General features: G+C 40.2%; 1 protein-coding gene across 2 annotated transcripts in view; it reads left to right on the top strand.

The window, feature by feature from the left end:
• insyn2ab (inhibitory synaptic factor 2Ab) overlaps window positions 1-13,764 on the top strand; it is a 43,833-nt gene that overhangs the window by 11,652 nt on the left and 18,417 nt on the right. For both annotated transcript variants that reach the window (XR_007892179.1, XM_051646127.1), the window contains exon 2: window positions 10,371-10,442. Coding sequence is in view for 1 of the 2 variants with exons in the window: in XM_051646127.1 (XP_051502087.1) it covers window positions 10,371-10,442 (72 nt within the window). In the remaining variant the exon portion in view is untranslated. The remainder of the gene's footprint in view (window positions 1-10,370; window positions 10,443-13,764) is intronic.

Here is a 13,764-nt window from a genome sequence, read left to right on the forward strand (position 1 = left end):
TCTCGTCCCACGTATCAGCTTGCATGCTTGACTGGTCTCAAACCATGTACTTCAGAGTCCAAAGTCCAACACACTATCAGTTGAGCTATTACGGATGCTAATCACATTGGAATAAGTGTGTAAATATATGTGAGTCTGTAATACAAGCATTAAAATGTAGAATTTTTCAAATGATGTTTCATAGTAAAAGTGTTTCGATATCATAACATAGCATTGTGTGAGTAATAGTGCAAAAATAAGCTGTAACAGTATAAGGATGGGGAAGGAGGAGGCGGGAACCGGCTCTCTCTCTCTCTCTCTCTCTCCACTGATGAGCTGGTGCGGCTTTTGAGTCTCCCTCCATCATTACTACAACAAGAGACAGGTGTTAGAGATAATTACAACCCAGGTGACGAGCCTTACTGCTCTCTCTCTCCCGCAGACAGACACCACATATCCCCACCGCCCAACTCAGGCCAGGGCAACATCCGGCCTGCCAACTCTCCCCCATTTCTGGAGAGGAAGTCAGCCACAGCCATCTGCACTCCTAGCCTGTGGATCACCTCAAATTTGAACGGCTCAAGTGCCAGGTATCAACGGGTGATCCACGCGTTGGTATCTTTCATGTGGTGGAGACATTGGAGTTGGGCATGATCTGAACAGAGGGTGAAGGCCCACCCCAGCAGGAAGTAGCGGAGAGTGAGGATGGCCCACTTGATCACCAGACACTCCTTCTCCACTGTGCTGTACTTAGTCTCTCTCAGCGTGAGCTTACGACTAATGTACAGCACCAGTACTCACCAGTGCTCTCGCAACCCTCCACCTCCTGCGAGAGCACTGCCCCCAGCCCCCTGTCTGATGCATCCGTCTGCAAAATAAATGGGAGAGTGAAATTAGGAGCATATAAAAGCGGCCCCCCACAAAGCGCAGACTTTATCTTTAGAAAAGCCTGTTGGCATGACTGCGTCCACTGTACCGGATCGGGGGCCCCCATTCAAGTAAGATCAGTCAGCGGGCTGGTGATGTCAGAGTAACTAGGCACAAACCTTCGGTAGTAGCCTGCCAGCCCCAGAAACTCTCTCACCTCCTTTTTGGTCTTGGGACTCTGACAGGCCGTGATTGCTGCAGTTTTGTCAAGCTGGGGATGCACCTGCCCGTGGCCCAAGCTCTCAGATGTTGCATATGCCGCTGCCAGTCATAACTATATATAATAATATCATCTAAATATGCAGCGGCATATGCTGTATGGGGTCTGAGGATTTTGTCCATGAGATGCTAAAACGTGGCTGGGGCCCCGAACAAACTGAACGGAAGGGTCACAAATTAGTGTAAGCCAAACGGTGTGGAAAAGTTTTTTCTTGGGAGATTAGAGTTAAAGGGATCTGCCAATGACCCATTGTAAAATCCAGTGTCGAATAAAATTGAGCCGCACCAAACTGATCGAGCAATTCGTCAATCCGAGTCATTGGATACATGTCAAATTTGGACATCGCGTTCACTTCACTATAGTCAACACAGAACCGGACCAACCCGTCGTTCTTAGGCACCAGAACCACCGGGCTGGCCCAATCACTGTGCGACTCTTCTATTATGCCCATATCAAGCATCGCCTCTAATTCTTCCTTAACAAACCTTTTTTTGTGTGTTCAGGAAGGTGATAGGGGTGGCTACGAATCACCACCCACGGGGGGGTCTTGATATGGTGTTTTATGAGGTTTGTGCGACCGGGGAGAGGCGATAACGTGTCCGCAAATTCCGTTTGTAACTAGGCTACGACTGTGAGCTGCGATGTGAGAGGTGGTTTCCACAAGGGACCGGGGTGAATTAATTTGGTTTGAGAGTCACCTCTGGTCCGAGCTTCGCCCTCTCAGGGACTACCATTGCTAGGGCCACAGGGACCACCTCCCTCCATGCTTTTAGGAGGTTGAGATCGTAAACTTGATGTGCCCCACCCCTATCCATTCGCTTAACCTCATAATCGAGATCTCTGACTCACCATGTGACCTCAAAGGGCCCTTGCCACTTGGCAAGTAATTTAAAGCTTGAGGTGGGCAGTAATACAAGCACTTTATCTCCCAGTGCGAATTCCCATAGTCGAGTGCCCCTGTCAAACAGTCGGCTTTGACATTCATCCTGTGTTAATCGACCCAAGGTGTGGAGTTTTGCTCTAAGATCAATAACGTACTGAATTTCATTTTTACTATTTGAAGGTCCCTCCTCCCGAGCTTCCAGGATGAAGACGAGCATGCTGCACGGCCGACGCCCATACAGTAGCTCAAATGGGGAAAACCCTGTAGAGTCTTGCGGGACCTCTCGCTCTGCAAATAAAAGGGGATTGAGCCACTTATCCCAATTTCTAGCATCCTCATGTACAAACTTGCGAATCATATTTTTTAAGGTTTTATTAAATTATTCCACCAACCTATTTGTTTGTGGGTGGTAAACACTGGTGCGAATCAATTTAATACCTAACAATTTGTATAGTTTGCATAGTGTTCATGACATAAAAGTAGTGCCTTGATCAGTGAGGATTTCTTTTGGAATCCCCAATTGAGAGATTATTCTGAAGAGTGCCTCCGCAACACTACATGCTGAGATGTTGTGCAGGGGCACTGCTTCCGGATATCACGTTGCATAGTCCACCAGAACTAATACAAAGCGATACCTGTGTGCGGTCCGTTCTAATGGCCCGACAAGGTCCGTGCTAGTTCTTTTGAAGGGGACCTCGATTAGCGGTAGAGGGCGCAATGGCACTTATGGGGTGGCCGGTAGATTCACGAACTGACATTCAAAGCACACCGTACACCACTTGCAAACGTCCCCGTGAATGCCTGGCCAAAAAAAAAAAGGGCCATTATTCGGTTAAGTGTTCTATCGTGCCCTAGATGGCCAGCAATTGGATTATGGTGAGCCACCTGGAAAAGGGTTTCCTGACGGCTCTTCAGCACTAACAGTTGGGTTGTATTTTCTTTCGTTTGAGTGTCCTGCGTCACTCGATACAACCTATCTTTGATAATAGAAAAATACGGATATGTGAGTGCAACGTCAGGCCGGAGTTGTTGAACATTGATTACTCTCACTTGGTCAAATGTATGCTTGAGACTCATCCCGTGACTGCTCTAGAGGGAAATCCTCCTCAGGGAATCCCCTGAGGATGGGAACTCTCTCCCCTGTGTCATCATGATGCGGAGCAGATGTAGATGTCCCTGGCACCGCCTCTCCAGCCATAGCATCACACGTCACACATGAGACAACATTCTTCAGGACCCATCCACACATATTTCCCTTAATAGATTCTTAAAACCAGGCCAATTCGTTCCCAAAATCAGTGGATGGGTGAGGCGGGAATTAACCGCAGCCTCTACTCTATACTTTTTTGCCCTTAATAGTATCTCAATGGTAACCACTGGATACCTGTGAATATCCCCATGCACACACTGCACCCTTACCTGTTTATCCGTGCCAAATGCCCCATCTTGCACCTAGTGTTGGTGAATGAAGGTTTGAGGACAGCCTCAATCCACCAATACGTGGTATGTATCCCCTTTTAGACTTACCGGTACACAATACGCCCCAGCACCGATCAGGGGCAGCCTGCGTAGGGTCAGGGATCCAGACCAGTGTCGCCACCTCCATTGCCGAGCACTGATCCTGGAAGTGCCCGGCTTCCCCACAGCCCCAGCTGACCGGCCCAGGCCTCCCTACCTCACTCATGGGGTGGTCCTGCCAACCTGGGAAGGAGAGCAGAGAGAGACAGGAGAAGTGGGAGATACAGGGAAGTTTGGGTGGGGTTCCTCCCCACCTCCGGGGAGCCGGAACAGGATGGGAAGGGGAGGGGTGAGAGGGGGGTGGTGTTTGAGATGCAGGAGAGAGAGAGAGAAGAGAGAGAAAAAGAGACTGCTTCACTGCCTCCCGGAAACGGCACCATGTAGTCCTCTGCCAGCTGGACAGCCTCTTCCAGCTACGCGGGCGGTGGCACTGGACCCACTCGCCATCCCACGACGAAGCTGGGCGATGAACTGCTCCAGTACCACCAGGTCGATGATGTCCACAGCACCGCGGGTCCCCTCAGCCAGCAAGCATTTCCGGCAAGCATCCCGGAGCTGTTGGGCAAAGGCAAATGGGCGGCTGTGTCTCCCGAACCGCTGGTGACTTTGCTCTGGACTACGACCAAGAGTTGGAACCTCTGTTCCTGCTCCAGGCGTAACTCTATGAGGGCGTGATGCTGGGTTTGCTGGATGCTGGCAAGGGATTTGATGACTTCGCCCAGCAGTGAAGATTCCATGACGGCATCGTCCTCCAACGTTCCCAAGTTCCCGGCACCACTGTAACAGTATAAGTACAGGCAAGGAGGAGGCGGGAACCGGCTGAAGAGTAAACATAAAGTTTTAATGTCAACGCGGCCATGTGCGTCTCTCTCTCTCTCTGCACTGAAGAGGTGGTGCGGCTTTTTTGGTGCGGTCTCCCTCTGTCATTACTACAAAAAGAGACAGGTGCTAGAGATAATTACAACCCAGGTGACAAGCCTTACCACTCTCTCTCTCCTGCAGACAGACATACGGCCACGCCCCCCATCCCCACATAAGCGTTTATCATAAAAAGCCATCAGGGGTGTAAAGTAATTGAGTAAAAATACTTAGGTATAATACTTAAGTATTATTTTTGGGGATTTGTACTTTACTCGATTGCAATTTAAATGGAATACTTGTACTTTTACATAATTACATTTCCAAAGAAAAAATAGTACTTTTTATTCCTTACAATTTTATTTAAACTTGAAAAGTACTCACTATATTTTTGCAGATCATTTTCTTTGGTCTTACTGGACTGGACTTTACTGCATCTGACAAACAACAGATGACAGACCAGAGGTCAGTCATTTTCAAATGGAGTGTCACAGGGTCTGCTCTGTGGAGTGCCGACCATCTGCAGAGGCCAAAATTTGGATCTGATTTGAGCTTCGCATACGTTAAAATATTTGTGCGACTAGATCGTATGTGACCACCCGACTGAATGTGATGTATTCATTTAAAACTATGAGCATGAATTGAGAAACACTGATAGTGTTTGTCCAAAACTTTATTATAAATGCCTGCTACTTCTACAGATTGGACAGTTATGAAGTCAAAAATGATCATTCACGTTGCATATATATATATATATATATACACACACACACACACACACACACACACACACACACACACACTACCGGTCAAAAGTTTTGAAACACACTCATTCTTTATTATATTTTTTTTCCTTCACATTTTAGAATAATAGTAAAGTCATCAAAACTATGGAATAACATAAATGGAACTATGGGAATTATGTTGTGACTAAACAACATCCAAAATAAAGAAAAACTGTGTTATATTTTAGCATTTTTAAAGTAGTCACCCTTTGCCTAGAATTTGCAGACATGTACTCTTGACATTTTCTCAACCAACTTCTTGAGGTATCACCCTGGGATGCTTTTTAAACAGTATTGAAGTTCCCATCTATGTTGGGCACTTATTGGCTGATTTTCTTTATTATTTGGTCCAAGTCATCAATTTCAAAACGTTTTTTTTTTTTTTTTTTTTTAAATGTATTTATTAAATTTGAGTTTTGTAATGAAATAAATTAATATGGTGGCACAATTATATTTTTGTCTACAAAACTAATTTCAAACATTTAAGCATATGCCTTCAGATCAAAATATTTTTAAGATCATGAGAAACATTTCAGTCAAGTGTTTCAAAAGTTTTGACCGGTAGTGTATATATATATATATATATATATATATATATATATATATATATATATATATATATATATATATATAAACAAAAGGCTTTTGTAATTAAATGTGTACATGTCATTAATTTCTACACTTGCATTCATATTTAAATCATATCTATGAAATTCTATTCCCTATTTGCTAAATTATTGTTGTTGTTGTTGTTGTTGGGCAACTATTAATTATAATAATAACTATAAAACCAGTAATGATAATGATGAAAATAATAATTATAATACAAATAATGGAATCTGAACAAATATTAATTATGAATTTTATTGAATTCATCCATCTGCTCAACAGCAAGGTTTGGCAGCAAACTTCAGAAGACAATTCACAAAACCAACAACATTACTAATTTTCCTCAAAGCTTATTTTTATTTTATGTTTTTATCTTTCCCAATGTCTCAAGGGGCTGGGTGCTCTGACATCGCAATTCGTGAGTGTCTCCTCCCATACAACGAACATTGTGTGACTGTGGCACGTGTTGTCTCGCATGCTCTTCAGGACTTGTATCCCCGGTCCTTTTTATTGCATATGCAACACTCTATCAGTTGAGCTACAGCACAATTTGATTACACTTGAATAAGCTTGTAAATGTAGTTGGTTATGTGATGCAAACATTAAAATTAGTCATCCGCTATAGCAGGGGTGTCAAACTCGGTTCCTGGAGGGCCACAGTCCAGCAGAGTTTAGCTCCAACCTTAATTAAACACACCTGAAGCAGCTAATCAAGGTCTTCAGGAGTGCTTGAAGATTACGAGGCATTTTAGAGCAGGGCTGCGGCCCTCCAGGAACTGAGTTTGACACCCCTGTGCTATAGTAAAAGTGTTTATATGTAATAAGATAGCATTGTGTGAGGAACAAGGTGAAAAGTGTTTATGAACTGATAATCTGCTGTTTTACTTGTGATTTGAGTGAAAGTGCCTCTAGTATTCATTCCACCAGGAAACTTCTGTGTTATGTACAACAGGCCACATAAAAATCATTTAGCAAAAATTTAGTTATTGTAATATGGCTCTATGACCAGGTTGTGAATGCCACTGGGGGAGAAATATGAGTCGTCAGAGCTAGGAAAAAAGTTACTTTTTACCTTTTTAATACATAAATACAATTTAATGTAAATACTTTGTTTTTTTTTTTGTTTTTTTTTTTAACTTTTTTTACTTTCTAGTATGTTTTTGGCTAGATACTTGGACTTTTCATTAAGTAAACTTTTCACTCAGTATCCATACTTTTACTTAAGTATAATTTCTGAGTACTTTTTACACCCCTGTCAGCCGTAATAGTCATGATTTGTGTGAAAGTGAATAAAATGCACAGTTGTTGTAACACCTTTAGTGTTCATTTCACCAGGAAAAGAAATGTAGAATTCAGCACTTAAAAGTCAGTTTGCTCAAATCTAGTTATAGTAACGTTCATTCTAAGAGACTAGGTGGCCATACAACTCATGTGCTATATTCCTATAAGCACTACAAGTAAAACAAAAGCTTTGCGTGAGGTTCAGACCAAGTTGAAGTCATTATTCACCGCTAATCTTCCTTTCCAGTGAGCTGTTAACTTGAGAACCACTGCAACTAGATCACTGATTGAGTGAGTTGTGTTGTGTATGAATAATTATTTTGAGTTGTTTCTGTTTAGCATGTGACTTACATTTTAGTCTGTTAATCACACAAAACACAGGATTCATTTCAACTAATGTTCTGTTCCTCAGATTTAGCAAAAAAGTCATATGAACTACTTTAATAGTGCTTTTTCTCTTTTTTGTCATTTTTGAAGATTTAGAGACATTAGTTCATTTTTAGGTGAACTACTGTAAATAAAGTCATGTAAAATCTCAGTAAAGGTGATGTGTTCTACTGCATGGCTACAGCAAAATGCTGTTCATCTTCAATCCTCTGCATTTGGAGATAATACTGTCACTATAAACTTTACAGCAACATCAGATCGAACCGAACACAGAATATCAATGACTATCCTGACACTTGAACGCTCAGAGGGATAAAGTGATCCAATTAGGCTTTCATTAAGCTTTAATGAAAATGCATAACTGCATGGCTGCTGGGTACAGCCCTGTTATTGTCTCTGGAGAAATGCAAGGCATGTGTCACAATGTCGCATCAGCACACAAATAATATATCAAAACCATCTTAAGTATGCCTGGCTAGTGCATTATCCATCATCCCCTTGTACATACATTAATGCCACTGAAGCCAAAGGGCCATAAATGAACATTGGATAGATACAGGGAATTCAGTCCCAGTCACTTCCATCATCACATGATGCTTTGAAATCTTGGGCACAAGGCAGAGTAAACCAATAACCTACAAAATACATTGCTATGCAGTTGCTAATGTGTTCTGAGTGGGTTTTTAGTGCGTTGCCATGTGGTTGCTAGGGCATTGTTAGGTGGTTGCTAACGGATGTGTCTGGCAGACAACATGGGCGCGTTCTAAAATTACAAACAGTTATTTTCTATGAAGGTACGCACACAGGCCACTACCACTCAGCGTCTGTTGGTGGCGCACCGGCGCAAATTAGTTTTCCATTAAATTCGACCCAAATCATTATCTCGAACAGTCACTGGATGATACATTGTGCACAGGGTTGGGAGGGTTACTTTTGAAATGTATTCCACTACAGATTACAGAATACATGCTGTAAAATGTAATTTGTAACATATTCCATTAGATTACTCAAGGTCAGTAACGTATTCTAAATACTTTGCATTACTTCAGCACTGGTAGATTTTTTCACTTGTTTTGACTATAAAAACTCTGCCAGTACAGTAAGACAAAATACACGTTAAAAATACATTCACTGAAAAACCTAAATATCTTATGCAGTGTTGTTTCTAAAACAAGATCAATCAAATTGATCTTGTTTTAAGGATATTTTAAATATTTTTACAGGAAAACAATACATAATTTATATGTATAAATGTTTTCCGTCTGAAAGGACTAAATATTAAATGAAACAATGTTTCAATGAGACAATAAAATGCAAAGTAATCTCTTCAGTAATCAAAATACTTTTTGAATGTAACTGTATTCTAATTACCAGTGATTTAAATTGTAACTGTAGTGGAATACAGTTACTTATATTTTGTATTTTAAATACTTAATCCCGTTACGTGTATTCCGTTACTCCCCAACCCTGATTGTGCATATGTACCATATTTTCCAGAATATAAGTTGCATTTTTTTTTCATCATCTGAAAGGTCCTGCGACTTATAGTCCGAAGCAGAGGTGAACTGACCATCAGGAGAACCGGGACTTTTCCCAGTGGGCCGACCATGAAATGGGGCCGTGATATGCCAAAGTGGGCTGCGAAAGGATGAAGGGGGCCGCGATATGCAGAAGGGGACAGTGAAACACATTTCCACATTGAATATGAGAAACTGTTATACATGACTACTATCAGCAAATTATCCTGTTTAAAACAAACCTCAAAAACACTGTGATATGATGTGTAGATTCTGAGGTACTGTAGTATTTACAGAGCGCGTTTGACATCTGAACATCGGGAGAAGTCTGGCAGCTGCTACCGGTGTGCCTGACGCATGCAACCTCTGTCAGTGCGACTTATTCAGAGATGCAACTTATATATGTTTTTTTTTTTCCCTCAACAAAGCCATTTTGACCCAGTGTGACTTAAAGTCAGGTGCGACTTTATTTCCGGAAAATATAGTATGTTTCAGATAGCCTACACAATGCATTTCCAGTTACAAGTACAGTATGTCTTTTTGTGGTTTGACAGCTTGAATGAAACCTATTCAAGGCTACATACAGAGAAATTGCATAATAAATGTTGCCAGTTCTATTCATTCAGTTTGCTCAGTTACACCAGTTTCATACACCAACCTGCAAACTCATCATCACTTTGTTCATTTTTGAAGAAATATGGTGACTAGATTCATAACTCTGGACTGCTACCTGCACTGCATCAACTCGTCCTTCAGTATTAAGTATAGTAAATGCTATATCACCCCCTTGTGGTCTCCCATAGCTATTACGCCTGAATAGATTAAACGTAATGCCAACTGACAGTGAATTGGAAAGCACATAAATTAGGCTTCTAATTTAAATGTTGGCTAATGTTAATATATCGATGCCTCAAAAATTTATCAAGAAAATAACGTGCCAATCAAAAATTGATGTATCAATATTTTATGACATTCCTACTCTTTTCAGACAGATTCTCCCCATCTTTCATTGGTGGTACAAAAAGATAGTCCTACCTCAAACACGCATCACTGGTCAAGCAAATGTTGCTGTGTCAGGCTGAATATTTTGTGAATGGAGCGGAATCTACAATGAGCCTTATTTACAAAGAAAGGAGGCAAGTTTGTATGGAAAAGAATGACAATGACTTAGTTGAAATACTCAAGATGCAGCACTGTTTTAGTGCTGATTGCAGTTGTTTAAACTAGATTTCGGTTGTTTAGTGAATAAAGCGCAAGTTTTTTCTGCAAAATATCACGTGCAAAAGTGGTGCAACTGTTTAGTGAATTTGCCCTCCATGTGTTTGTTTATTTGATATTCGGTTATAAGGTTTTTTTATTGTTTCTGGACTGTTTCTGATTATTTATCATACTCTGTTTCTCCACAGACTTTCATATCGAACTGGGCAAGATACCGCCAACTGTGACACATGTCGTAACAGTGCCTGCATCATATACAGGTGAGTCTCTTTCTAAAACAATATCTAAAGCAGGGGTTCTCAATGGGGGCGGTACTGGCCCCCCAGTGGGCATTCAAAGTATGCCAAGGGGCACTGAGAGCAAATTAGTAGAGAGGGGGGCATTAGGTTACGGTTAGGTTATCAGAAATTCCAAGAGATGACAGAATTTGAATCAATAAGAAACTGATTAAAAGAGTTCCAACTCAGCCACACTGTCAGAATAATTTAGCCACATAAATTAGGTGTTCAATTTTTACTTTTATAGATGTTATAGATAACCTTACTTTTGCTAATACCAGAAAATTGACATCTGCATCCATCTCAAAATCATTGTTGTACTGTAGAATGAGCATTTCAGTGGGACAAAATATGCAATATTATTGGTCTCTTCACTTATTTTTGAAATATAATATAAATATCACTTTTATTATTAGTTTCTGTCTTCGCATTTTCATTTTATAGGTCCCTGATATAGCCCTCCATCTGCTTGAATTCAAGAAACGCAAGGTTTGGTCTCACATTCATGATGCATAAGCCTGCTGAATTTATTAACAAAACTGTAAAATTATGCAATGCATCGAAGTTGCATCAAGCAAATTAAGAAAATAACACAAATATTGAGTTTTATGTTTTTTTATTACACAAAAAAATAGCCATTTATCCAAACAATCTAAAACCTTCATTATCTTAGTCTTTGAGTGTGACCAAAACACACTGTCACATGCAGTATTTGTCCTGAGTTGCAGTGCTGATTATTTGTAAATTTGGACATTTCATGGACAACTTAATGTGCATAGAGAGAGGAAGTGAATCCTTGATCTGCTCTTTTTTTCCAAGAGATTCTTAAGGCACAGATGTCACCAACAAACATTTGTGCAACTGCAGCTGTTGTGTCCAATCATATTGTAAAATTGGTCTCTGTTCCAGTAAAGCTTTGAACAACAATACAGAATAAAATCCATGCTGTTAGTCTGGTCTCTTCCACCAATGAAAATTTTCAAGGGCAAAAAATGAAAAATATAAATAGAAACTGACTAAGTTCCTTTGATGCATCTTGCCTAAGGATTTCCTCCTTTTACCAGACCACATAAAAAATCCACTCTGCAATGACAGACTGAGCACTGTGAAACTTGTGCTTCATTTAATTCTCACTTCACATAATGTATATGGATGCAAGTTAAATCTTAAAGGTCATGTAATTGCTTGATTCATAGAAACATAAACATTCTTCCCAAATGAATGGTTTTACAGTTCATTATTTTATTATAACAGCAGCAATCTCTAAATGCGTTTGCAGTTAAAGAGCTTGTTGACTTTAAAGGCAGCACTTTGAAAGCATTTTAAGTGCTTTCATTTGGTTCGCAAATGGAGGAGCTTTCTGTCCATATTCCCCTCTCTCACTTTTTCTTCACTTATATAAAAACATGTACACACGCAGGCATGCATACACACAAATGTTTGCTAAGCTATATAAATTGGGACACAGGGCCGGTTCAAGACATTAAGAGGCCCTAGGCAAAATCTATGTTGGAGGGAAAATTATAATTCTGATTTGGAAGCTAAAAATTGGATTATTTTAGAGCAGTAATGTAAACATCAGTTTTACTTCGGAGTAGATTACACAGTTAACTCATGTTACAATAGGCCTGCGCAGACTGATCGGTGCCTGACAAGAAGTAATGCATATTGGTTAGAAATTTTTTTGGTGGAAATGATTTTTTCGAATGGTCTAGTCTAGTGGTATGACATGCAGCAAAGTGGTAGCTCATTCAAATAACCATTTAATCACATAATCTGCTTCAAACAGTATAATTTCTTTAATGCCATAAATTTTGAAAGCTTTGGCAAATCTAACAAAAAATCAAATAGTTTTCGACTTGTTCTTCGTCAAAGGTGTTCATTGTAGCAGCCTGGTAACTTTTAAACAACACTTTGTTACCTGATAAACTGTTAAATACATGTGCACCCCTGTGTTGCATTGCAGCCAGCCAATCAGAATGGATTTTCTTCCAGCTCTTGCCATTTTTGCTGCAATATGCATCATGCTTGGTGTGAATGGTTTGTGGGTATTCCATGGGCATGCTGACTGGGACTATTAAGCGTTTTACAAATACAGAAACTAAAACATAAGGGAGTGCAAAATAATCAATCCCATATCCACTACATATTTTGATATAATTACATTCTTTTATAACTATTAATATTTATGTTACAATAAACATACAGCCATTTCTAAAACTCCAACACACCAAAGAATATGCATTTTCCTATTTCCTGCTTTGTAATAAATAATGTTTTTATTAAAATACATTGTACTGGTTAAAGAAAAGACCACTGAAAACCCTGTATCTGTCGACTGCTGCATAGCACATTAGAGGAACACATCACATGGTGTTCCTCTAAGAAACATGCTGAGATAAGTGTTTCTGAATCAAAAGTTCACCATCTTTAAGCTCAGTCTTTAGTCAAGCATCTAGACACTCACAGACTTGCGGGCAAACAGAATAACACATTTTTTATTTGATTGCGGTTTCTGCTGATCTTGTTTTTTTTCCCTGTGTGCTCTTGAATGAACGTGCAGCGCAGAAGGAACCTTAGCTAGACCCTGAAAACTCATCTATGACCAAGCGCTAAAGTTTGAGCGCTCAAAATTTTGCAATAGCGAAGTTGATATCGAACTTGCAATTGTAATAGGCGTAATTTGTGGATTGTCCAAGTGCTAGAAATGACATTTATCACACACAGCCCTGGCAAACTACTAAGTTTACATGTCTTTTGTAGGACCCTAAGAAGGCGGAGGCCAAAGGCAATTGCCTAGAGTGCCTATAGCTAGTGCCGGCCCTGTTGGGACATACTATAGACTTCTATTGTTTTATAGAAAGCTGACTATAATTACTAATCTAACCCTAAACCACACCCTAAACCTCACATAAAATCATTATTAAAATTATGGATTTTCCTCATTTTGAAAAACAATGAAAAATAGTGTCAACTATTATCAGACCAATGCAGTACTCCACCGCCTACCAGATGACCCTGGAATACATTTACCTGGGTCCGAAAAGAAATAAAAATATGCAATTAAATTTTGACAGTGAACAAAGTTAAATAGCACACACACACACGCATGCACGCACACTTATGCGTACTGTATCAGAATGTCAGCACTCTTTGAACACATGTCCATAGCACTAAAGCTTTCAAAATAAGGCCGTAACCATGTCTTGAACTTTGGGGGGTGGTGGTGGGAGAGGTCACAAATGTAATGGTCATTTTTGGATCTTAATAAAGGCACTGAATGCAATAACTTTTGGAATAAAGG

Source organism: Myxocyprinus asiaticus, chromosome 20, assembly GCF_019703515.2.
Source record: "Myxocyprinus asiaticus isolate MX2 ecotype Aquarium Trade chromosome 20, UBuf_Myxa_2, whole genome shotgun sequence".
Classification (NCBI taxonomy): domain Eukaryota; kingdom Metazoa; phylum Chordata; class Actinopteri; order Cypriniformes; family Catostomidae; genus Myxocyprinus; species Myxocyprinus asiaticus.